This window comes from Delphinapterus leucas, chromosome 2 (genome assembly GCF_059928025.1).
Source record: "Delphinapterus leucas isolate spDelLeu-1000000601 "Yukka" chromosome 2, BTC_Dleu_Yukka2, whole genome shotgun sequence".
NCBI lineage: Eukaryota > Metazoa > Chordata > Mammalia > Artiodactyla > Monodontidae > Delphinapterus > Delphinapterus leucas.
Window position 1 is genome coordinate 107,402,983 of NC_143130.1, and position 25,024 is coordinate 107,428,006.

General features: G+C 53.0%; 4 protein-coding genes across 10 annotated transcripts in view; 1 reads left to right on the top strand and 3 right to left on the bottom strand.

Moving 5' to 3' along the window:
• Positions 1–781, bottom strand: part of ACIN1 (apoptotic chromatin condensation inducer 1) — a 33,168-nt gene extending 32,387 nt beyond the window's left edge. For all 5 annotated transcript variants that reach the window (XM_022553430.3, XM_022553429.3, XM_089907434.1 and 2 more), the window contains exon 1: positions 455–781. In XM_022553430.3, coding sequence (XP_022409138.2) covers positions 455–766 — 312 coding nt within the window. In that variant the 5' untranslated portion in view covers positions 767–781. The remainder of the gene's footprint in view (positions 1–454) is intronic.
• Positions 251–3,692, top strand: C2H14orf119 (chromosome 2 C14orf119 homolog). 3 transcript variants are annotated; one of them, XM_089907441.1, is made up of 3 exons: positions 666–1,102; positions 1,932–2,097; positions 2,527–3,692. In XM_089907441.1, the coding sequence occupies exon 3, from the start codon at positions 2,528–2,530 to the stop codon at positions 2,954–2,956; it is 429 nt and encodes a 142-aa protein (XP_089763567.1). In that variant the 5' UTR covers positions 666–1,102; positions 1,932–2,097; position 2,527; the 3' UTR covers positions 2,957–3,692. The 3 variants fall into 3 exon arrangements, with proteins under 3 accessions (XP_089763568.1, XP_089763567.1, XP_022409139.1); XM_089907442.1 differs by lacking the exons at positions 666–1,102; positions 1,932–2,097 and adding an exon at positions 251–639; XM_022553431.3 differs by lacking the exon at positions 1,932–2,097 and having other exon boundaries at positions 669–1,102.
• Positions 3,507–9,136, bottom strand: CIROP (ciliated left-right organizer metallopeptidase). Its single transcript, XM_030763389.2, is given in 17 exon segments — positions 3,507–4,072; positions 4,696–4,873; positions 5,050–5,278; positions 5,672–5,770; positions 5,772–5,948; positions 6,054–6,150; positions 6,219–6,288; positions 6,465–6,770; positions 6,773–6,849; positions 6,992–7,068; positions 7,272–7,394; positions 8,074–8,241; positions 8,444–8,495; positions 8,587–8,680; positions 8,805–9,035; positions 9,038–9,077; positions 9,080–9,136. Coding segments are annotated over 17 exon segments (2,271 nt in total). The 5' UTR covers positions 9,122–9,136; the 3' UTR covers positions 3,507–3,861.
• A 9,237-nt stretch (positions 9,137–18,373) lies between these two features.
• CEBPE (CCAAT enhancer binding protein epsilon) lies at positions 18,374–20,593 on the bottom strand. The gene is made up of 2 exons (XM_022553494.3): positions 19,533–20,593; positions 18,374–18,942 (listed from the first exon to the last, which is right to left on the bottom strand). Exons 1-2 carry the CDS (start codon positions 20,040–20,042, stop codon positions 18,607–18,609), a joined length of 846 nt encoding a protein of 281 aa, XP_022409202.1. The 5' UTR covers positions 20,043–20,593; the 3' UTR covers positions 18,374–18,606.
• Between the last annotated feature and the right edge of the window lie 4,431 nt (positions 20,594–25,024).

Consider the following 25,024-nt stretch of genomic DNA (forward strand, 5'->3'; position numbering starts at 1 on the left):
GCCCTACCCCAATTCTATTCTTTGCGATACCGATACCAACCCCTCATCCCCTCTGCCCAACTAAACACCTAACTCCGACCTAGCCCATCTCGCCCCCCTCAGGCCAGCAACGCCGGTGGTTGTAGTGGGATTTAACTCCTTCTGCAGCGCATGCGCCGAAACCACAGACACAAACAAGGAGGGGGTGGGGGAGGAGGAAGGAGCTTAAGACACTCCGGGAGAGTAGCGCGCACCCTCCCATTTTGGGATCGCGCCGCTACCGTTAAGGCGGGAACCAGCGCTATTTCCACTCCAGCGCGAGCCTCCCCAACCACCGTGCGCGCGGATCCGGAGGCTGGCGCTGGCGGCCTGAGCGAGCTCGCGCCGAGCTCGGACACTGCGCCTGCGCCGCGGCAGAGACTCGGCTCTACCGGGTCAGCTCCCCTCCGACACCCCGGCAACGCCGTCTACTCACCCCTTTGAGCCGCTTGACCAGGGCACTCTTCTGCCCGCTCTTGGCTAGGCCTCGCTGCTCCAGTGCGGCCTTCAGGTCGGTCACCCGCAGCGCCTGAAGAGGCTTCCCGTCCAGAGTCACCTCCTCCAGCTCCGCCATCTTGCGTGAGGTACTCGGGTCCGTCCCGACGGCTTCGGGCATCTTCGGTAATTTCCGCCAACGCCCTTCGAACGTACCGAGTTGGCCCCGCCCACTTCCATAGTCAACCCCTCGATTACCACTCAGAACTCCCCGGGTTCCTCCGGAAATTCTCGGGTGTTTCCGTCTCCACATCGGCACCAATTGGTTCTTTCCATCCTTCTAGTCGCTCCCCCTCCCTCATCCTGCTTTCAGAGCTCGGTTCTCTTCGTCTTACCGAGGCTTTGAATCGAATCTGTTCGGAAGCTCTCGACTCTGGCATAACCATAATCGGAATTATTCGGCTATCTCCGGACCTAAGGCTGAGACGCTGTGGCGCTTGGGTGTTTGGGGCTGGTCCGGGACCGGAAGTGCGTGGGCTTCCCGGCTGGCCCTCGTTAGGGTTTTTAGGAAACCTGGAAGCGGCGGCGATAGTTGAAGTCTAAACACTCTTGTGACGGCCTCCGGGTGCCCTGTGAGAGGAAAGGGGAGGTAAGCGGGGTAGAAGTACCTCCCTGGGCCGGGTCAGACTCGGTGTCGGTGTTTACGGGCTACCCTTAGTAGGGCAAGCCTCCCGCTCCCCTACGGAAACAGCTGCCGCCTCCCATCCTCCGAATCCCCGCCACTCCCATCTAAGGCTACGTTGCTCTTTGGGACCACGGAATGCCAGGCTCCGTGGCCTCCGAAGTGGCAAGTGGCAGCACCGTGTCTTTCGACCCAGCCTGTGAACTAATTCGTGGTCATTGAACTTGAGCTTGCCGTGGAAGCCATGTCGCAAGACTCGGGAAAAGTTAGCCCTTTCTCCGAGTAAGAGAATAAAATTCCTTTAGGAGGAATTGCTTCTTGTAGGGCCACTGTGAAAAGGCAACCTTCGGCTGGACCGTTTTGGTACAGAACTGATGTTAATTTGCTTCGGGGTTCCTTTCTTTGTCACTACAAACACTCCAACTTAGAGCAGAAGAAACACAAACAGTAAAATACGTCGTAAACAAGTAGTTTGTTTTCCTTGTTAGAGATTCAAACTGTGGGATTTGAAAACTATTCAAGTTGGCTGACCTTCCAGTTGCATTAGTGATGCGAATCAATGGCAAGTCATCAATAGGTATTATATTAAACATGAAGGAAAATTGTTCAGACATGAATTGTCACACAGCTACAACAGTATAACAGTTGTTAGATCCCTAAGCCAACAAACCAATTAGACTGTTTTTTCAGTACTGAATAAACACTTGGCTTCTTCTGTTTTTCTTACTTTGTTATCTTATTTTGGACAAGGCGCCTTCACTAACTCTGCTCTTTAATTTTTCCTGGTGCTTTACAGGAAATATAAGAAAATAATGGAGTTATGAAGTTCTTGGCATATTTCAGAGGCTACATGCACATTGCGGAGAAGGCTCTTTCGTCATATATGATGTTTTCCCTTTCTTTTTTTTCCTTCTGTTGATAGCTCTGGAATGATTAGCATCTAGGCCCTGACCAGCTGCTTGGTAAATTAAAAAATGTGTACCTTTTTTTCATTTTAGGGAAGATGTCTTGGACCAATATTAATCGTTGTTTTTTTTCCTTTACTGAATCTGGAACATAGAATTAGGTGGTAAAGAACGAACAAGGAATGCTTTGGTTATTTTTGGATTGTTTATAAGAATGATGGAGGGAGGCAGTGGTTGGGAAGGGTAATGGGTTTGAAAACGAGAGAGGAAGGTTGGCAAATAATGAAATTAGGTTATTCTTGAGTACCTTATCTAAGTTGGATAATAACCTAAATAAAGGACCCTGTTGTTTTTCTGTAAACCAAATTGGTGAAAAGTAATTTTCTTTGTAGACGTTGATTGAGTGTGATAAGATTCTGTGTTGTTGGGAAGCTGTATTTTGGTTGCTCTATCCAGAGAGTATATAACAGTGCTCTTATGTTTCAGGATGCCACTGGGATCATCTTCCTCTTCGATGCCGCTACCCTTCCCTTCTCCCTTACCCTCGGTACCAGACAATATTTCTAACTCTTCCCCTCCCCCAATGTCTTACATCACTTCCCAGGAGATGAAGTGTATTCTTCACTGGTTTGCCAGCTGGTCAGGTCCTCAGCGTGAACGTTTCCTACAGGACCTGGTAGCTAAGGCAGTACCGGGAAAATTGCAGCCACTGCTGGAGAGTCTGGAGCAGCTTAGCGTGTCTGGAGCAAACCGACCACCTTGTATCTTTGAGTGCCAGCTACGTCTTTGGGATCAGTGGTTTCGAGGCTGGGCTGAGCAGGAGCGCAATGAATTTGTCAGGCAGCTGGAGGTCAGTGAGCCAGACTTCGTGGCAAAGTTTTACCAAGCAGTGGCTGCTACCGCTGGTAAAGACTGATAGGCATTAAAATCAAAGAAGATAACCAGAGCTAATGGAGCCGAGGCCACAACTTTACTATCAGAACTTCAAATGTATCACTTAAAGGCCTGGGGATGGTGTTCCGATCAGCTGACTGAACTCGCTGACCAGTACAGGCCTGGTGATTTCAACAGCCGATCAACTGGATTCCTAGTGTAAATGTTTTCCATCGAAGCAAATCCAGATCAGCAGTCTGTCTCCTAGCTTACTTCCTTCCAAGAGATGTCAAACCCTCAAGAATTTAAAGATTTCTTTTACAACTATAACCGAAAGGAATCTACACATTATAACTCAAGCCTACTGCCGGCCCATAGGGGTATAAAATAGAGCCCTTCTACTCCAGAAACAAGAGAGAAGGACAATAAAAGGTCATGTTCTTATAATTTAGCTGGATTCAGATGGCTGCTTTCACCACTGTTACCAAATTCTGGCATGATTATGTGATATCCCAACTACTAGCTTTCCTAGTGATGATTTAGTAAAATTATGGAAAAATCAGGAGGTGGAGATAATTAGCTACTCCTTCCTCCACACTGATGTTGGTTTGAATCCAAGTAGCAATGATTTTTTTCTAAAGTATATATGACATCCTTGGAGCTGGTAGCAGATGTTCCTATTCTATAAGTTTGCTTTACAACAATATGAAAACAAGTGACATTCTTTACAGGTTGAAGGGTTTATTTTTTGTATCAAAATAAAGAACAGATTTTCAGAACCATAAGTCTTTACTTTTTTTTCATTGCAAGGCTAGTGTAATGTTGATATACACAGAAGGAGGCATTCTGAGAAAAGTAGAACTTAAGTATAGACAATAGATCGACTTTCCATCCAGTTTCTCCTAAGAAATCATCTCTGCCCTAACCTGTGTCATGCTCTGGGTAACATCACACCTCCCTCATTCCTCCAACTGGGCCCGCTGTTGCACCTTGGGGCTCTAGTGAATGGTAAGGGGCAGAAGGTCCCACCTGAAGAGTAGCTCGTTTCTGATAGGCCATGGTTCCCAGTGCAGCCACCAGGATAAGTGACATTAGGCAGAGTCCCATGGACAGACTGAGGTGGGTCATGGAAGGATTATGGTCTGAAGTAACTAGAAACCTAGGGATGTAGGGGTAATATTTGGCCTGGAGTAATGCCTAGGCCTAGGAGGTGAAGTGCCCTACCTTTATTTTAACACCTAGAACTCATTCTTCATCCAAACAGTAAGCTGAACGGGAAATCAATAAGGGGATATAGAACCTGAAAGGAAGAAGACCAAGATCCAAGACTGCCAGCAACTTAAATTGTTGGAAGGAGGAAATGGCTTAGGGGAAGAGTTAAGACTATAGTGTTCAGGCAAGTTGCCTGGGTAGTGCTTAAGAAAAGAAAGGGAGAATTCCCTGGCCGTCCAATGGTTAGGATTCTGTGCTTCCACTACAGGGGGCCCAGGTTAGATCCACGGTCAGGGAACTAAGATCTCGCAGGCTGCATGGTGTGGCCAAAAAAGAAAAACAAATTCATTAAAAAGAAAAGAAGGGGACTAGGAGCCCTATGTCCTAGAGATAGGTGAACTCTATTACTGCTGGGAAGAGCGGTGTCCCATGGTGATAGGCACCATGTTAGGGATCCTTGTTTTCTGAAATATTAACTGTATAGGACAGTGTATGTATGAATGCTTAATATAGTTTCAAATATCTGGATTCCAGGAATTTGAAAGAAAACTCCTTGGAATGTTATCTTACTTGCTGTATTCTATGGTAAAGGTGGCTCCTCCATAATATACTTCTAGAGGTTTCTTCCAGAGAGTCAGGGTCAGGACCCTGTGCAGAATACCAACTGAAGGCCCTTGGCAGCCAGGGGATTTCCACATATGCACAGTGAAGACCAGACTGGTGGAAATCAAGAGACTGTGGAAATAGCGCCAAATGGACGTTTGTTTGGATCTCTTAATGGAAGTATAGTCCCTGGAAGAGTATATCTCATGAAACAGGTGCAGGCTTGGGACTGGGATGAACGGAAGGTCTTTAGAGGAGGGTTATCAAGTAAAGGACTTGAACAATCTCCTTGGCCCACTGTATAAACCCTTAGCCTGAACCATTGATTTACCCACCAGTGCTCACCAGAGCCTTGTAGAACTGCTTCAGTTAGCTCTTCGCCCTCTTCCTTCCCCAGGGAGTGGCCTGGGGCGGGGGGGGGGGGAAGCTAAATAATAGGTCAGGTTGAAAGACTTATAGGTGGGTAAGTAATATTGATAGCATCGGTACCTTCATTTGTCTAACAGAGCCAACCCCAGGGACATAAGAGCTGGCCATTGTTCCCAGGTATCTACAAAGAAATATGTAGCAGGGTATAGTTATAGCCTCAGCCACCTGCTCAAGCCCTCCTTCTAAGGAAAATGTACATTCTAAATCAGATCCATGGACTCAGTAGGGTACTTAGTAAAAAATAAATGAACATCAATAAAGAAGCTACAGGGATATATTGTACAGCACAAGGTATAGAGCCCATATTTTATAATAACTTTAAATGGAGTATAATCTATAAAAATATTGAATCACTATGTTGTACATCTGAAACTAATATAATATTGTAAATCAACCATACTCCAATAATAATAAAAAATTTAATGAACATCAAAACACATTGGATGGTACTACCGTAAGAGCACTTCCAAACTTTCTGCCAGTGTGCTACAGCTATTCCACTTCTGATACCCACCTGAATAGCCTTTCCTGGAAGGCGTGGGACCCAGGGTGATCCTTCCACCTGCACCTTGTACACTCCCCTCTCTGTGCACTGATGTAAGTAGCAGTGGCCAGGCCAGGGGGTTTGCTTCCTTGAGGTGTGGGATCTGAGAGGGATGCCTGATCTTGTCCCCAGGAAGCATCTGTGAAGTGAGGTTGGCAAGGAAGCAACAACTATGGGGATGGTAGATCTCCCCATGGGGATTCTCCGCCCCAGGTGGGAATCCATTTTCCTTCCTCCAGCATTCACTCTGAAGGGCAGGGCAGAAGGTAGAATAGTGTTTGTCCAGATGCCTTAGAAGGAGACTCCTCTCCAGCCCCACTCGGTTTCATTCCCCATTCTCTAGTCTACCCACCCCATTGGCCAAGAGCTGATACCTGCATCAGCCTTCCAGCATGAGGTCTGAGGAGCAGCTTCCCTTGTCCAGGTGCAGGTAGTGGCAGCCCAGTCTGCTGTGTGTAGGGGATGGTAGAGTGACACTAGAATCACTGACAGCTGTGCAGCCCCTCAGCACACGCACTTGCCAGTACAGAAGAAGTCTGAGGTGCCATTTCCACAGGTGGTCACCAGGCCAAATTCCAGGCCAGACCCTGATTGAGAGATAGAAGAGCCCTCAGAAGAAATGAAGCCCCCAGACCCGTCAGGGCCAGCCATGCTCACAGCTTCAATTACACTTTAGCAGCAGATAATCCCTTCCAACCTCTCTCACTCCCCCCAAGCTGACTCGGGTCATGAGTGCCCTCTGCAATTCTCCCTTATTTCTCACCCCAGCCCCACAACAGCTCCTCTGCAGTGCTGTGGTTGACCTGGTACCAGCCTGAGTCTTTGAAGGCAGCGAGAGTGATTGGGTCAAGCCGAGCGTGCTGGGCGCCATCGTACGTAGCAGTCATTATACAGTTCTGGAGCAGTCAGGCCTCCCAGTGTGAAGACAAAGGGCCCCTTGGGAGGAGACAGCTGGTGCCACCTGACCGTCCCCTCTTCCTTCCATCACCCCAAATTGTTCTCACCGTCACTTCTTCTTCCGAGGGAGTGCCCAGTGAAACCCCTAGCAGTCCCAAGTGCTGGGCCAGGCTGTGGTGAGAAGCCGCTGTCCCCGCTCATCTCGCCTTGTCACTTGTTGACTTGTAGAACAGTTCTCGCTGAGTGTAGAAAGGGAAGAAGGCATCTGAGGAGAGGGAGACCTCAGAAGGGTCAGGAAGAGTTGAAAGGAAGGAGTTGGTGAGAGAACAGTGGTTCTCTCTGGTTGATGTTGTGAGGAGACATTGCCCTCATTCCTCTCATTTACCTCTGGGTCCTGAAGGGCAATCCCGCCATTTCTCAAAGAGCTGTCCAGAGAAACCCAGGGCATGGAGCAGTTCATGGAGTGTGGCCTGAGGACAAATGACTGCAGAGTGAAGGGGACCGCAGTAGGACGGACTGCACTCTCTCGCCCCTCTGCCCAATCAGCTCTTCTTAGAGCTGGAGGCACCTTCTATTGCACCCTGAGGAGGTCCTTCCACTTCATGGGAAGCTGAGTGACCTGTGCTCCCTCCCCAACCTGTTTGCTTCTTCCTATTCATCATGCAGCAGTCACCATGACCATGTCACTGTGGCTGAGGCTGGGGTTGGTGAGATGGGCACAGAAGACAATCGTACCAGCAAGGGGCCTGTCTTCTGAGTCCAGCTGGCAGCAGGCAGCACAGGTTACGATAGAGGGCTGTGGACGGGCCAGGACAAGGTGAGGGCGGAAAGGAGGGGACTGGGGTAACGCAGAAGTCTTCCTGAAAATGGAGGCCCAGGAAACTTGGCAGGGGTGGTACCAAGGGATGGCTTGGAGGTTTTTCAGCCCCCAACCAAACTTCATCAGCATGCCCCAAGTTACCCCACATAAGCGCAATTTTTGGGGGGGGGGCTGTGCCATGCGGCTTGTGGGATTTTATTTATCTATTTAAAAATTTTTTATTTATTTAACTTTATTTTTGGCTGCATTGGGTCTTCGTTGCTGCGCAGGCTTTCTCTAGTTGTGGCGAGCGGGGGCTACTCTTCGTCCCGGCGCGTGGGCTTCTTATTGCGGTGGCTTCTCTTGCTGCAGAGCACGGGCTCTAGGCACGCGGGCTTCAGTAGTTGTGGCGCATGGGCTCAGTAGTTGTGGCTCGTGGGCTCTAGAGAGCAGGCTCAGTAGTTGTGGCACACGGGCTGAGTTGCTCCGCAGCATGTGGGATCTTCCCGGACCAGGGATCAAACCTGTGTCCCCTGCGTTGGCAGGTGGTTTCTTAACCACTGCGCCACCAGGGAAGTCCAATTTAATAAAAACTGCTTGTATGCTCCCTACCCTTTCCCATGACATTTAAGATTGAGAAGCAGAGCCGGGCAAAGGAATTTGATTTGAACCTCACCTCTTGGTGGCACTTGGAAGTGTGGGCAACCCACACATACAGGAGAAAATCAGTGTTTTGGACCCCAGACCCACCTGGCTGGATTAGCTGTGAGGGTTCCTGCTCTGGCCACAAGGCATAACCACGGAGATGGGCATCAGGGATGTGACAGCGAGTGAAATGTCACATCTGGCTTAGTGGACGGTTAGAATAGGGAGTCTTCTCCCCTGCTCTCCTCCAGTCTCTGATTTAATAAATTGTCAGGGGGAGAGGGGGCTCAGGGATCCGCACTGTTAAGAAGCACCTTAAGTCATTCTGATGCTGGTGGTCTTGTAGAGATCTAGGCAAGCTAGAGATCTTCAGATACCCAAATCTGCTAAGTCATTCTCACCTTGGCCCCCAAGCAACTCTGTCCTTGGTATCCTGGTTTCAAGAGGCTGCACCTGGCAAGAATGAATACCTGTAGGTGAGCTGGAGACATTTCTGGGTATCCCTGAAGAGGTATTGTATACACTCTCAATGACATGAACTCACCTGTGGTAGTTTGGGGTGTCTGGGTCTCCTCAGACAGCATGGCAGTACTGTGCAGGGTCTCGACGCAGAAGCAGGGGTCCTTGCCTTGAAGGGGCTTAACAAGACGAGAGGTCAGTTTCACGTCAACATCCTAGACGTCAGTTTCTTTTCTGTGTGGTCTTGCTGCACTAGCCCTCACTGCCCCTCAGTCCTCCGGAGCCCTCTGCTCTCCCACTCACCTGCTAGGACACCCTGGAGCCGCTGAGCAGCCTCTCTCCCTGCCGCCAGGTCTTGGGATCCCCCTCTCACCCTGCCTCCCTCAGGACCCCAAGCTCCCTCTGGTATAGGATCTCTGCTATGGCAGGTTTGGATTTGGAGGGGTTGAGGATCCTGGGAGCCAGGGAGGGTGAGGGAGGAAGAACGGAAATTTGGGGGAAGTTGGGAGAAACAGGGCCTGAGAAAGCTCAAACGTGTGTCTTGTCGTGTAGACACCTGCTTGTGGCAGCCCCCCAGGGGGAGCAGCTGCAGCAGCAACGTCTTGCAAACATCTTTCCATAGGCTGCCCTGGATCCAGCCTTCTACTCCCTTTTTCCCCGCCTTACTTATTTCTGGCTTTCCTCTCTTGACCATCTCTCTCCAAAGCTCCTCCACCATGCTTGCGTTATTTTGTCAATATTTGAGTGTTGTTGAGTAAATCTATAGCTCCTGCCAAGAGGTCCGATGTGAACTACTACAAGGGCCAAAGCTGCAGCCCCCCACCTCTCCTCCCTGGGGTGCCAGAAGTAGAGAGCTGGAGGGGGGCAGTATTCATTCCTGAGGCCTCAACTGACCTTTCCAAAGAGAAGCCTGCCTCATCCATGAAGGAACTCTCCTATCCCTCTTCCGTCTCAGCCTGATTCTTCTGCCATTCTGAGTGGACAACCTTGGAACCTTCTCAGAACTAAAAAACTGGGGTTAACATAATGGTGTGTGTGGGGGGCATTCTTTGTTTCACAGATGCCTGCCTATCTCATTGGAGGTGGACAAACAAGGCTTTTGCACTCCACTAGCCCCCATGTCAGAACTGGGTGAACTCCAAACTGCAAGGCTTTTAGGCATCTCTTCCACCTGTGTAGGGCACTTAGGCGCTCACCATTTAAACACGTGTGGCTTGGCTACCACCTCCTGTGAGAGGCTCTTGTGTTAGTACATTCTGTGAGGCTTTGCAGAAGCTGCTTATTGGCACGTCAGGAGGAGAAGTAAACTCTGAAAATTGACATTAATAGATGTTCAACGATGTTCTGACCAAGCTCTTAGGACACCCTTTGCTTTCTCTGCTCATGCTGTGCTTTCGCATCCTCTTTCCCCTGCCTGGATACCCTCCTTCCCTGCCTGTCTGGATAATTCCTACCTTCCCTGTAATTACTCTGGGAAGCCTTTCTTAACACCTCCTGCCCAAATTCCACACCGGCCAGAGGCGGGAGGGGCCTCTGCCCTGCCTCCTAGCTTGTCACCCTCTGCTGTAACTGTAGCTCCGAGGCTCCCCCTCCACATCCCACAGTCCCTCAAGCCTGTTTCCCACCCATCTTGGTATCCACGGCACTCAGCACAGCCCAGAGGGCCTACTCACCAGTTTGTGGGTGAAGGAACAGAGCTTAACCCCATGATTTAGCTTTTGAAGATGCCGGTCGGGGGTGAAGTGACGTAAGGGAACAGAGCTCGTTAGTGATGGACAAGGACTAGAGTTTAGAGGACTACTGACTTCCAGGGGGCGGGGGGCGTTGGGAGGGCCGGGTTTTATGCTTTTACACACTAGGGCTGTGGCTGGAGCTACCCCTTGCAAGGGAGGCCTCCAAACTCTGGAGCCAAACCAACTCTGCTACTTTGTATCAGTGTAACTTGGGCCCAATGCCTCAGTGTTCCCACTTGCAAAAGGGGGGTGACTGTACTTCACCTGATAGGGTTGTTACGAGAAAGTGAAGATTTGTAAAGTGCCAAGAACAGTGTCTAGACCATGGTAAATACTAAGTCAAGAGGATGTATTCCACAGACACTTTCAACTCGGTGAGGAATTATTCTGCTCTTACCAACATGTGTTAGAGGACATACTAAGAGGAATTTATTCTTTTACTAAGACAAACCCAGTCTTTTTCTCCAAGTGTCAGTCTTTTTTTTTTTTTCCTGGCTGGGCCGGCCCAGTCTGGGGAAAACCCTCCCGGTCAGGGCTTGCCCAAGGGACTGGAGGTCTGTGAGGCTCTCTTTAGGTTTTCTGGGCCCCATCCTCCACCTCTCTTAATGCTTCGCTGCCCCCTTGTGGCCTTACTGGGATAGGGCGTGCCCCTGCCGGGGTAGGGGTTCATCCTAACTTCACACCAGCTTGCAGAACTTCAGACCTTCTAGCAGAAGCAGCACAAGAAACACCTCGTGTTCCTTTGGCTGGAATACCTCTTTCCTGCCTTTGCCAGGCAAATCCTTCCTCATCTTTCGAGATCCAGCTGAGAGGTTTATCTGCCTGTTGAGACTTTTCTTTACTCCCCCCAGGCAGAGTTTGCATATCCTCTGATCTCCTAGAGCATTTCTTTCACATCTTTGAAGTGGCACTTATTACATTCTCCTGACATTTTTTTAAAATAACTTGATTTATTTGATTTTTGGTTGTGTTGGGTCTTCGTTGCTGCGAGCGGGCTTTCTCTAGTTGCAGCGAGTGGGGGCTACTCTTCCTTGCGGTGCGTGGGCTTCTCATTGCTGTGGCTTCTCTTGTTGCGGAGCACAGGCTCTAGGCACGCAGACTGCAGTAGTTGCCGCACGTGGGCTCAGTAGTTGTGGCTCACAGGCTCTAGAGCGCAGGCTCAGTAGTTGTGGCGCATGGGCTTAGTTGCTCTGCGGCATGTGGGATCTTCCTGGACCAGGACTCGAGCCCGTGTCCCCTGCATTGGGAGGTGGATTCTTTTTTTTTTTTTTTTTTTTGTGGTACGTGGGCCTCTCACTGTTGTGGCCTCTTCCGTTGCGGAGCACAGGCTCCGGACGCACAGGCTCAGTGGCCATGGCTCACGGACCTAGCCGCTCTGCGGCATGTGGGATCTTCCTGGACCGGGGCATGAACCCATGTCCCCTGCATCGGCAGGCGGACTCTCAACCACTGCACCACCAGGGAAGCCCGGGAGGTGGATTCTTAACCGCTACGCCACCAGGGAAGTCCCTGACATTTATTTTTGTGCTTGTTTCCCTACCAGACCATGGGCAGGGGCTGAGTCTGATTCATCTCTGCCTCTCAGAAGAAATATGAAGTAGGTACAGAGGGATAACGGAAGTGAGAAGATGGAGAAGGGTGCAATGAGGCAAGGAGAGGGGGAGGATAACAATGATGGTATCGAGCCCAGGCATTGTTCCAAGCACTTTAGACTCAGGTAATTCTTTTGACAACCTTATGAGGTAGGTGTTATTATTAGCCCATTTTTACAAGCGAGGCAACGTGGGCAGGCAGTATACGTGGGATTTGAGCCCACGTCGATAGGCTCCTGGGCACAGGCTTTAACCCACCGTGCAATAGTGCTTTTCAAGTGCCTGGTGTGGAGGAGAAATAAAGTGCTGAGGGGAACAGGATGAGAAAGATGAGGATGAAGAGCGAGAATGGGGTAAGGAGAGGATGAAGGTGTTAAGAGATGCTGGGGTTTGAGAGGATGAGGATGGAGATGAGAAAGAGGATGTGGAGGTAGGAAACTAGGGATTAGGGAAGAGGATGTTAATGGGGGGGTGGAGTGAATGAGAGGATGTGGGATGTGAGACAGGGGTTTTGGACAGAGGATGGGGCTGAGCAAGGCAGTCATCCGGGTGGTATCATCATCCATATGGATACTCCACCCAGCGTGGCCACTTCTCAGTTCCTTCAACCTCTCATCTCTTACATGCTTCTCATCCACCTTAGCAGGCCAGCCCCAGGGTCAGACCCAGGCCTTATCATCACCAGAAACTGCAGTAACTATGAAATAACTGAATCAAACATCCCACTCTCTGATATGATCTCCTTTCCTTATGGTTTGTTTGCTCAAGCCGGCTCACTGCTGCTGTTCTACAAGCTCATTGAAGAACCACTGGCCCTTCCTGTCTCTTCACCTCTCCTTATCCGCCCTAAGTTCCAGGTTCACCACGAAATCCCTCCCCTTCCCTGTCTGTCCCATCCATCCTGCCTCCCTGGGTGAGCCCCATGCCCAGATGAACCCAACATCTGTCTTGTCCATACTAGCTCCCGAGCAGCTAAGGACCACTGAAGGAAGTCCCTCCAGAGGACAGACTGTTGTCGCCTAAAATTGTCATCTTAGACTTCGACTGGCCGCTTCCAAGCCAGAAATCTCAGCTCCCGATTCCACTCTCAGAAGCTGGGATTTTACACCTTTAAGCCTTTCTCAGAGCTTCCTGCTCAGTCACTTGCAGCCACCTCTTCTTTCATGGTAAAAATAGAAGCCATGAGACGGGAACAGCCTCAGCGGGCTACAGACCTGTTTGTATCTGCGTCTGCTGCATCTCTTCTCTTTCACCTTAGGAGAGAGGAAATGTCTTCTTCCTTTGGAAGGTGTTTCCTCCCTCTGATGCTCTGCATCCCTTTGAGCGAGATCTGGCCTCAGCCCCTCTCTGACCTCACCTCTCCCCCTCAGTCTAGTCTGCCCTCAACCCCAGCCTCTGTCAATGGCCGGGAAGGACCTGCTTGGGGCCTAGGCAGAGCTGCTGTCTCTGCTGGGAAGCCCCACTTTCTGCCAGACTGACTCCTACTCACCTTTGAGACATCTGCTTACATGTTACTTCCTCAAAGAGCCTTTCCTGACCCTCACATTTAAATCAGGTTCCCTTATTAATATCTGTCACAGTCACTCTTTACTTCTGCCCCATAGCACTGCCTGCAATTTAGAATGATCTATCTATTTGTGGTGGTATGTTTTCTGTCCCCCTCATGAATTTGTAAGCCCCGCAAGGGCAGGGACTGTCCTCCTTGCTTATCCTGTAGCTCCTATAACAAGCAAGGTGCCTGGAGCAGGGGTTATTAAGTATTTTTATAGCAAATGAATGAATAAATGAGTGTGATGAGAAGGCAGGAGGGAGGTGAGGGAGGAGGGAGGGTGAGGACGAGGACGGAAGATGGAATCGAGGAGGGTAGATGGAGAGGGAGGGGAAAGGATGGTGCTGAGGGCAGTGTGCAAAGGTGAGGCTGGGGATGAAGGGGAGGAGGTGAGAGAGGACCAGGAAGAAGGGGTCCTCACCCTGAGTCTGGTTAAGGCTTCCAGACCCTGAGTGGGCTGCCCTGGAGCTCTGTCTCTTGGCCATGTTGCTTGCAAGGTTTGAAGGCAGGGCCAGTGGGCGGGGCTAGACTTTATCTTGGGGCGCAGCCCTAACCTCAGATGGTGACAGAGCTGGCGCCAGCAGGGGTTTTGCAAACCGTCCCGATTGCAGCAGGGCCAGCAGTCTCACTCAGGACGGCGGATGGGGCCTGGGCTTATCTCCCGAGTGCAGTCCTAACCTCAGACGGTGACAAAGCGGGAGCTACAGGCGTTTTGCAAACCGTCCCGATTGCAGCAGGGTTGGATGGTCTGGGCAGGGGTGACAGTGCAAGGTGTGGGGAGCAATAGGGTTTTGGACAGTTTGGGGCTTTGGGGTGAAGCTTGGCTTGTGGGGTGGGGGGATCCATGCCATGTATGGCTTGCCTCTACCTAGCTCAGATCCATGTTTCTAAAAGAGAAGGGGAGGTTACAGCGCTGCAGGAGGGATGTCTCCCTAGTCGGAAGCCTTCCTTCTCCCAAGTCCTAGGCTGCTTCTGCTGCTCCCTGAAGTCAGGATTGATGGCCAGGGGCAGCCATTTTCCTCTGAAAACACCCATAATTTCCCCATGGGGTAGTCTCAGGGGACTTCTGATGGGCCTTCTCAATGAGCTGCTCATGGATGTTTTTCTGGGGCCAAGCCAGGTCTGCTTATAGCAGCAGCTGACAGAGGCAGCCTGGAGTCCCGTGCAGCCCCGCTGAGTCCTGAGAGGAAAGGTCTGCCTACTGGGGGTGATAGGAAGTGACTGGCCTGGAGGAGGTGCACAGGCCCTCGGCCAGCCTTGGCTATTGTTGCCTCAGCATCTCCTGTACAGCCCCCTCCATCCCATAGTCCCCTCATGGCTTGGGGCAGGGTAGGGAGTGGAGGTGAAGAGGCCCCTTTCCACCCTCACAGCCCCAACCGGGATCTTGCAACACTGGGATGGGGGCCCTGGGGGCCCAGGCATGTAGCAACCCGTGGGGGTGGGGTGGGGAGGTGCGCACCGAGTAGGGGGAGCGGCTTTCACAAGTCCAAGCTGCCACCGTGGACTGACCTTGGCGGGCTCACCTTGGGCAGCTTTCTCCCTCTTGGCGGTATCTCCAACATCCTACCTTCTCCTCTTCTGCTTTCCTGGGGCCTGAGATCCTGTCTGTCAGCTCAGGACTCTCATGCTGGTCCCCTGTTTTGCCCAGGAAGGAAAAGTGGGCCCGAGCTGTGGATCGTAAAGCCAAGGGAACGCACGTGTGTGCTATTTGGACCTTGATTTGCTGGTTTTCCAAAGTTCTCCAGACCCCGCCCTGGGCCTCGAACCTTCCCCAGGCAGGGGTGAGGCTACCTGCCCTTCCTGGGAGTGCCTTCTTCCTGCAGCCTCCGGACCCCACGGACCCTGTGGACCCTGCGGCATCTCCGCCCGGCGTGGCATGGGGAGCCTGCTCCTTAGGGACGGTTCTCCTCCCGGCAGAGGGAATGAAGAAGGTCCTGGAGGGAGGGAGGCAGTGTTCTTGCATACCCTTCCTCCTGCTTTCCATTTCTCCAGCCTCACCCGGTTTCCTTTCTCTTTTTGGACCGGGACACCTCGGGGCCTTGGCATTTGCTCACCCCTCTGCTCTCCTTGCCCCCAGTTTGGCACATCTGCCTCCTCCTGGACATTTTTAAGGTTTTGACTTCAATGTCACCTCCTCCGAGAAGCCTTCCTTGACCACCCCAGCTAAAACAACCTCTCTGGGCTTCCCTGGTGGCACAGTGGTTAAGAATCCACCTGCCAATGCAGGGGACATGGGTTTGAGCCCTGGTCCGGGAAGATCCCACATGCCACGGAGCAGCTAAGCCTGTGCGCCACAGCTACTGAAGCCCGCGTACCACAACTACGAAGCCCGCGTGCCTAGAGACCGTCCTCCGCAAAAAGAAAGCCACCGCAATGAGAAGCCCGCGCACTGCAAGGAAGAGTAGCCCCCACTCGCTGCAACCAGAGAAAGCCCGTGTGTAGCAATGAAGACCCAATGCAGCCAAAAATAAACAAATAAAACAAAACAAAGCAAACAAACAAAAAACCACCTCCCTTTCTGCTGGTTTAGTAGGTTTCCCCAAGAGGCATATTCAGAGCGGGTAATTCATGAACGTATAGAGGTGTGAATGGTGAGGCTTAAGGGACAGCTGCAGAAGTGGTAAGCTCCAGCAGTAGCAGAGAGCCATCACCACCCCCAGGCTGTGAGGGCAGCTGCAGAGATTACCTGTCCTGTCCCTAGGAGTTGGGGGCTAAGCACCTGACTTCCTTCTCCTGCCACCCGCAATCTCCTGCCCTGCCTGAACACAGCAGGTGGAGGGGGCCTTCAGCCGAGAGCTGGGTTTGGTCACCACAGTGTTCTCAGCGTCTTGCAAGGGCTTGACACAGGAAAGATGCTCAACAAATACTTGTTGAATAAGTTAGCTTGGCCCAAACCAGCTGAGGTCAGGTTAAAACCTCAGGGTTAAAAGTGTGACTTCCGGCTACCTGTCATTTCCCCGGGATATGATCTGCCACAGAGGATCGAGGTGTGCCTGCCACTCGGAGTCAGGCAGGGACCAGGTGTTCTCTTCTCTCAGCTGGGGCCGTGGACCTTCTCCAGACCTGGTGCCAGACACTCGCCCTGAGGAGCCCCCGGGTGCTGTGGGCTGGGAGGAGACACGATTCAGAACTGTGGGAGAGAAGCTTGGGGCTGATGCTGAAGCAACCCAGGTCCCATCACCCAGAACCTTGAAAATAAGTCCAGGGGCAGTGGTCTTGAGCTGCGAGGAGGAAATCCGGAGGTTGAGTCACTTACCGTGCTCTGTACAAACCCCCTTTATGCAACACATTCCCCTGGGCTGAAAGGAAGGTGTGGGATTCTCCCAGGCATCCACAGAGACAGGTGCCTCTTTTTTCCCAACTCAGGTAGAATAAACCATCTAGTGAGGTTCAGATCTGTCTGCCCAAACCAGACAGGGGCAGGGGTATCTAGAGCACAGATGTAGGGGAGATGGTGCCTGAGAGACACAGAGGCAAAGGCAGGAAAGAGACTGAGTCCTGGGTGAGGCAGGCGTGATACACCCGGATGTCCTCAACGTGGGAAGGCTCTGACACTGGGGAGGTGGAGGTGCGGGGAGAGAGAGAGGACCGGGAGGATCCAGACCCAGTCTCTCTCCCTCTCAGAAGGTTATTCCTTGGTGTCTAACACTGCTTTCTCAGCAGTGGCCTATAAGTCATTGGTGGCCTAGGAGAGACTCTAACCAGCCCATCCTGTGTCTCATGTCCCTGGCTCTGGCCCCACACTGTTCCATATGCCTCCGAGGGGAGGGTGTGAGGGCGAAGTAGAGACAGGTGTGTGTGTGGAGACAGCAAAGCTCACCTGGGTGAGCTTCCGGAGAATGTCTCTTATTCCCTCGGCTCTCAACTGCTTTATCTATTAAATGTGGCCCATACTATCTTGTTGTCTGAGGGCAAAGCCTACCAGATGATCTCTTGAGGTCTCTTCCAGCCCCTCTTGAGATCTGTGATTTTACAGAGCTAATTTTGGTTCTGCCTCTAACCCATTGCAAGACTCTGGGTAAGTCCCTTCCCTGTCTGAGACCTCAGTTTCCTCACCTGCAAAATGAGAAGTTTAGATGAGATCTCTGAGGTCCTTTCAGTTCTAGCAAAAGGGAGTGATAACAAGTATTTGTGCTCACCGTATGCCAGGCCTTGTTTATCTATGAACGTACAGCATTACTACTGCTCCCATTTTGCAGATGAGGAAACTGAGGCACAGAGAGAAGTAACTGGCACGAGGTCACACAGCTAGAAAGTAGCAGAGGGAAATTCAAACTGAGGCTGTCAAGCACTGCCCTCTTATGGCTCTCAGGCTAGAGTTGTATGAAAAGAACGGTTTTCCACATGGGGTTTCACTGCACAGGTGTGTTGTCATCCTCCTTATTACCAATTTTCTCATATACGAACAGGTCTCAAGGCCTTTCCCAACTAATTTGTCCCCCAAGCACTCAGATTCTTTAGGGAACCGAAGGCCCAGGGAACGAGGGACAAGGGTGGGAGTGAGTGGGCTGGAGGCATGGGGGTCTGTCAGTCTGGCAGACTGAAGTTTGGGAACTGTGGAGAAGGGATTGAGTCCCGGATCAAGAGCTAAGGGACCATAAATACATCAGAGCCATCTGGAATTTTCCCTTGATCTCCTGGGGCAGGAACTCCCAGACCTATATCTCAAGGTGAGATAGAGCAGGGCTGGGGTCAGCAGGTCCAGGCAGGAGGGACTGGAGGTGCTGGGATCTCCCTGTGAGCCACAGAGCTCTGCTAGGGGAGTGTCCAGAGGCTGCTCCAGGTCCTGTGGGGTGGGGATAGAGTGGGCCGGGTGGAGGGAGAGAGGAGCAGAGGGAGAGATACAGGGCCTGTCTGTGCGGTGCACTGTGGGAGAGCTGTGGGCAGCTTGTCTGCTGAATTTCCCGAATGTTTATTTGGGCCTGGAATCAAGAGGTATGCAGGCCTAGCCTCGTGTATTCCGTACCTTTGGAGTCCCCCATCTCTCTCTCACTCACACACACACACACACACACGGGCCCACTGTACAGCCCCAGCACCATGCCATAGTGCAGTTTTATTCAGCCACAGAATCATTATGCTGGGGCCCGCCCTCCTCCTTGTCTTGCCCCCCCCCGCTGCCATTTGTCCATGGTCTTTGTCTCTGACTCGGCCTGTGGGGCCTCTAGGGTGAGGGTCCCCAGGGTCAGGCTGAGCCCCGGGGGCTGGTGCCCACAGTCTGCCAGGCGGGCTCAGCTGCAGCCCCCTACACCCTTGATGAGGTTGGCGGCCTCAGGGATCTGGCGGAAGAGGTTGCGAAGGGTGTCCAGCTCCTGGGTCAGCTGCTCCACGCGGCTGCGCAGACGCTCATTCTCGGCCATGTACTCTAGCACCTTCTGCTGTGTCTCCAGAATGCGCCTCTTGGCCTTGTCGCGGCTCTTGCGCACCGCGATGTTGTTCCGTTCCCGCCGCAGCCGGTACTCCAGGCTGTCTTTGTTCACGGCCTTCTTGCCCTTGTGCGAGGCGCCGGCCGGTGAGGGTGCCTTGAGGAGGGGGCTGCAGGGGGGCGCGGCAGCCGCCAAAGGGGCCTGGAGGGGAAGGTACAGAGAGACAGGAGTGAGGGCTGTGGGGAAGTAGAGCAAAGGTGGGGCAGGAATCCCAGTGGTCAGAGCACACTTGGAGCGTCAGAGGGATGTGGGATTCAGAGCCAGCTCCTGGCCCCCAGTAGAACAGCCACTGCCCTGCCAGACGTACAGTGTCCTCTGCTCTGACCCAAACTCCCTTTCATGTCCCCACACTCTCTGAGGACACTTTCCTTCCATCTACCTTGAGTCTCCAGTTCTATCATCAGCAGGCATTTCCTCTTCTAGAAGCAGGAGGTGACACAGAAACGAGAGGAGGGAGCTGGTGGGCAGCAGAGAAACTGGGAAGGGGGCGTGCTGAGATCAGAGCAGGTCAGCTGGTCACAGGGACTGCAGGACACATTGGTTCCGGTCACACAGTGGGGATCGGCGGGGGAGTGAATTCACAGAGAAGCCAAGAGGGGTTACGACTGGGTGGCGAACACAGAGGGCTTGTGGTGGGTCGATTTCACAGAGCAACACCACACACAGACCCCATCCACACGGGCCTCCCTCCAGCCCCTGGGTGGCGGGGAGGAGAATTGAGCCACTCTTACCTTGAGGACGCGCAAGGGCTGGCTGGGTGCTGACAGGGCCGGGGGCAGGTGCATGGCCGTCTGCCCACAGTGCGCCACTTGGTACTGCAGAGGGTTGTAGCCGCTGCGGCTGGCCCCCCGGCTGCCCTCGGGCCCCCGAGGCTCCTCCTTCACAGCCACAGCCCTGGGGTCGTAGCTCCCTGGGGTGCTGTAGATGCCAGGCCCCAAGGCCTTCCTGTCGGGGCCGAAGGTATGTGGAGGGTAGGCGAAGGGCCGCGGGTCAGGCGGCAGGTAGTGGGGGAAGGCAGGGGTTCCAGGGCCCTTAAGGCCTCGGGCCTCAGGTGCCGGCTTCAGAGCAAAGAGGTCAGAGAGGAGCTGTTCCTCCCCAGACTCGATGTAGGCAGACAGATCGATGGACGCCTCATGCTCACACATGTCCCCCAGCTCCCCAGGCCCCACTCGGGCCCCTGAGAACTCAAGTGGCTGCTGGCCAGCCCGGGGCTCGCACTCGTAGTAGGTCCCGTGGGACATGGCCGGCCCGCCCCCTCGGCTCCCCGCCCCTGGCCGCCTTGCTCTTGGGGCACCCTTTGGGATGCTCGGCTTGCTGTCTCCCCCTGCCCTAGATCTGCCCTCTCCGATCTCCGCTGTCACCCACTCCTGTGTGGCTTCTCTCCTCCCTCCTCTGCTGTTTCCTTTTCCTTCCTCTGTAGTCAATGCCTCTTTTCTCTTCCCTTTTTTCCCCCAGCTCTCCCTGGGGTGACTCAGGGAGGGGCAGGGCGCACCGCAGAGGGAGGGATGCAGGCTTTAAAGAAATGGGGCCCCTGGCCTATTTAAGCAGTTGGGGGTACTCTGGTTAGGCTCCAAGCCAGGGTTCTGAGGTGCCCAGGAGCTGATTCTTCTGGGAATGCCTCCCCCTCCCTGTCGAGTCCAGGGGATTCCAGAATCCTCCTTGAGGGCAACACCTTACTCTGAGTATCCTCCTCCCTCCAACTTCCAGAAAGTCCTGTGCAGAATGAATGCCCAGTCAGAAGGAACAGAGAAAACCCTCTTCCAGTGCTGACCCCCAGCCTGATCTGAGCTCCTCCCTGGACACGCCTCCCTCCCTCACAGTTCCCCCCTACAGTGCTGGTCTCCACCTACCCCCAGGGCCACTCAGTTCTTTTTGTAGCCTCACCTCTCCGAGCCACTCTCCTGGGTGCAAGCCACGGGGTGTTGTTTGAGGGGTTTAGGAAGTAGTGATGTCTGGGACCAAGCCATACACTAGGGCTTGTCTCATGGTGCAGAGCAGGCTCTTTTTGCTAGGTTTTTGCACAGGGTCTGTGTAACAGCCCAAGCCCTCACGAGTTTCCAGCCTGGGCTAGCTCTAGCAGCCTGGCACCATCCCTGACTGCCCAGGCTCAGCTGAGGCACCTGGTCAGGGCTTGGGCCCTGTGCCCCAGACCCTGGCAGCCCCAGGAACTGACAGCTGCACTATTCCGGTGGCTCCAGCGCCTGGCCTGCACTGCCAGAGCCTCGGGCTGGCGCTCTGCCCCAGCCGGGTCCTGAGGGCTCTGCCCGTTTCCTGTGCCGCAGGGCTCAGGCGCTCGCAGCAGCTCAGTTTGCTCTTTTTCCTTCTGCATGGCCGTTCTCTGACCTCTCTTGGGTCCACTTCCTCTTGTGAGGCTTGAGAAGCCTTCTCTTTTGTCATCACCTCTTCCTGGGGCTCTGTTTCAGGGTCTCCAGGAGAAACCCATGGCTTGCTCTCTGTGCTTTTAGTTTCAGATGAGGGCCCCCTCTCCCTTCCCTTTTCTCTTTCCTCTGGGAACTACCCACTCCCTCCTGTCAGAGATACCGCTGTGGCCCTGCTTTTACCTGTTGCATTTCATCTGCAAAAGGGACTATAGGTACAGTGAGAAGGAAAGGACACATAGAAATGTGTCACTGGCTCTTTTGTCACCAGCAAAAGCTGTGAGTGCCCTGTGGAGGCCAGAAGGTTTTGTAAGTCGGGCACAACAAGGGCCAGGCCTCAGTGGTGCAAATGCTGAGGGGCTGTGTACAGCATTGGACGCTAAAATAAAGTATGCAGACAGAGACAGGGCGGCCTGCAAATCAGGCAATTACACCTCTATTTAGCATTCCTCCCTGCCCCCCCCCCCTCCCGTGCATAGCTTGAGGTATTTTCTCTGAAAGCCCTGACCTGGCCTGAGGAAGTCTGCTTGCACCCGGGAGACAGATCTCAGGTCCCAGACCGGGAGATTTCTGCCTTCTCTCCATTTCAGAGGACGCTGTGGCAAACAGGTACCAAAGCTGAGCTGCACCAGTTTGGCAGCAGTGCCTCAGTTAAACACCAGGTGGTAATATTGGCCCAAAATTCAGGACTCGAGGGGCCACTGCGGTCAGGAACCAGGTGAACCGGCAGAGGGCAGCCTCCCACAGCCCTGGCAAGGGCAAGACGCCCGGAAGGAGGAAGAGGAAACATGGCCGAGATGGGGGTCTTGCAGTGCAGTTACAGGGAGAGTGGGCAGGCGGAGAGGACCAGGGCCAGGCCCTTGGCTCAGTGAGGAGGAATTCTGTTCACTCCCTGACGATGAACTAGTGATGATAGTGAAGGACTTGCATTTTCCGGTGTTATGCTTTTTCAGTCATTGAAACATACCCTTTTCCTTGCAGACCATTTCCCTGTGAATCAGATAGGAAAGTAAGCAAGATAGACGGTGTACTTATCCTTGCTTTATAAAGGAGGAAAACGAGGCTGAGAGGCGGCCACCCAAGGTCAGGCAAGGCTGTGGCGCTGACATGGGGGGAAAGGGCAGGGGTCTAGTTCTTAAAAGCCCCCGGGGAAGAAGGGCTAGGGAAAGGGGGAGCTGTGTGACTCAGAGAGCTTTCTTTGCCCTCAGTCCGGCACCCTGGGGGAGGGGGAGACTGCGTCAGGAGCGGGCGAGCCGGGGCTGGAGGAAGCCGGGAGGTGTGCAGATAGGCCGGCAGGAAATGAGAACGCTCGGAGCTCCGCCGTGGAGGAGATAAGTGATCTCGGCCCCTCACCTCTCTGGCTGACGTTGCCGCGTTTCCCAGTAACCGGGGCGCTCTGGACGTCTGGTTAGGGAAGGAGGGGGCGCGGGAGGGGAAGGGGGTAGGGAGGGCAGTGCTAGTCAAGGGCTGGGGGATTCTGGGGTTGTGCGGAGATGCTCCGGAGCGGATGGAAGCCCGCCCGCGGTCCCCTGGTCAGCAGGATCATTTTCTCCCTGCAGCTGCTGCTGCTACCTGTGTGCATTAACTGAAACAAAGCCTCTGTAGTATCTTTTTTTTTTTTTTTTTTTGCGGTACGCGGGCCTATCACTGTTGTGGCCTCTCCCGTTGCGGAGCACAGGCTCAGCGGCCATGGCTCACCGGCCTAGCCGCTCCGCGGCATGTGGGATATTCCCGGACCGGGGTATGAACCCGTGTCCCCTGCATCGGCAGGCGGACTCTCAACCACTGTGCCACCAGGGAAGCCCAGCCCCTGTAGTATCTTAATGACTTTGTAACAGGCCTCAGTTCAAACACCACCTCCTTCACCAAGTCCTTCCAACAGGGAGGCAGCGAGCATGTCAGATAGAACCTGGCTCAGATCTCCCTGTCACCTACCACTCGGTGACCTTGGGCCAGTTACTTAATCTCACTTGTAAAATGGCAGTAGTAATGCCTACTTTGTCGGTTGTTTAATTAAACTTTGAATAAGATAATGTATGGAAAGCAAGTGGTCTCAGCCAAGTCAGTCTCCTTCCGGCCCTCTGACTGCCCCCCTGCGGGTTTATCTGTGTCTCCTGAGTGACACGCTACCTGCAGCTTTGTCTGAAGCCTCAATTGGACAGGGATTTTTGCACGTAGGTCCCAGGCACTGCGCAGGGCGGGTCCAGCCCTGCCTGCAGACGCGCGCGGCCCAGCAGAGTGGGCAGTGATCTGTGATGTGCACACATACGTGCCATGTGCATTCTTATCTTCTTTCCCCCAAGACTATTTGCTCCTTAAAGGTAGGTCAGATACTTTTTCAGCTAGGGTGACCACATTGCCTGAACTAGAATTAAGGACAGGTGTGTTGACATATATGAGTGTTCTTACGGAGACAGTGACGCAAGATATTTGAAGTCTGTGCTGACTTGGAAAATTCAAGAGTAAGTTTGCTGTTCCCACAGCATATAGCAAAATCCTGGATACAATGGTTAGAGAAATATTTATTGTTCGACTACATTAATAAATGAATGCATAAGCAGCTGTGATTTCAGTGACCTCCAAAGGCTCCCAAATTCCCCCAGATCAGAGCATCTGAAATTCCTCACATTAAAGTGACTGACAGGGTTAAGACAGCTTAAAGGCCCAGGTTAAAAATAAATGCATGTTGCCTAGGAAGAGACCCACATTTGCCCTTTTGAGCAGGTTGAAAAGATCAGCAAGTGTCACCTTACAAAAGAGAGGGGGCCCCCAGGGACAGGTGTCTCCAGGGACTGAGAAAGGTTGGGGAGGGCTGGACTTGCTGGAATGGGGTGACATGAGGAAGCCTCTGGGAGCCTGGGGAAAGGAAAAGTGTGTGTTGGGGAACTGAGGGACTCCCCAAGGGGGATGTGAAGCTTGGAGAAGGGCCTCTTGCACAAGACTGGCCTCTGCCCAGTTTGCTCTCACTCTTTTGGGACAGCCATGGGCTGGGAGATTCAGGAACCCTTTGAGATTAGATTCAGTCTTCTTTTTTCATCCCTCTAAAAGTGCTAAATAGGTTAACTGACTTGCCCAGGGACACACAGCTGTTTGGTGGCTGGGCTGGGTCTCAGAGCCAAGTGTCTGTGCCCCTGTGAATGGCAAGCCTCCAGCCTCAGTCTAGAACGCCAGCCACAAAACAGGCGTGTTGGGGCCAGGCTGAGACTGGGAGTGGAGGCATCTTGCCTGCCAGTGTCCTCACAGTGTTCCAGATGGTGAAGGGTGATGTCTTAACACACCCCTCACCCCCCCTGCCCCCCGGCCCTGCCTCCTCCGCATGTCTGTCAGCAGTGCTGGCTCTGGAATGATGCTGTCTCAGGACAGGCAGCCGGGAGGGCTGCCCACAAAGGAGGGACTCCAAGCAAGGACTAATCCTGTCAACTTCCTCCAGCGATTAACCCAGAGCGCCAGGAGGTACTTGTCCTTACCTTGACTGCTTCCTCCTCTTCTCTGATCCCTCAGCCCTCCTAGTCTTTCACTCAGACAGCTGAGTGGACCCCACCTCACCTCCCAGTCCCTCCCATCAAGCCCCTGGCATCCAGCTGGGTGCTCTCCTAACTGCCTAACCCCCCCCCCCCCCCGCCCTCACTGGGGTCTCTCCACAGGCTCAGCCTGTCCCTTCCTGATGCCTTCGCCTCTCTCCACTCAGCTTGGTGCTGTCTCTCTGTCGCCCATGTTCCCACCCTGGGTAGGGATGAGTTTCTTCTTCCCAGATAGTTTGCAGGCTCTCAGCACAATACATAGGCAGGATCTTAACACTCGTGACTTCACAGAAGCAATGAGAAAGTTTTCGGTTCAAAAGAGAG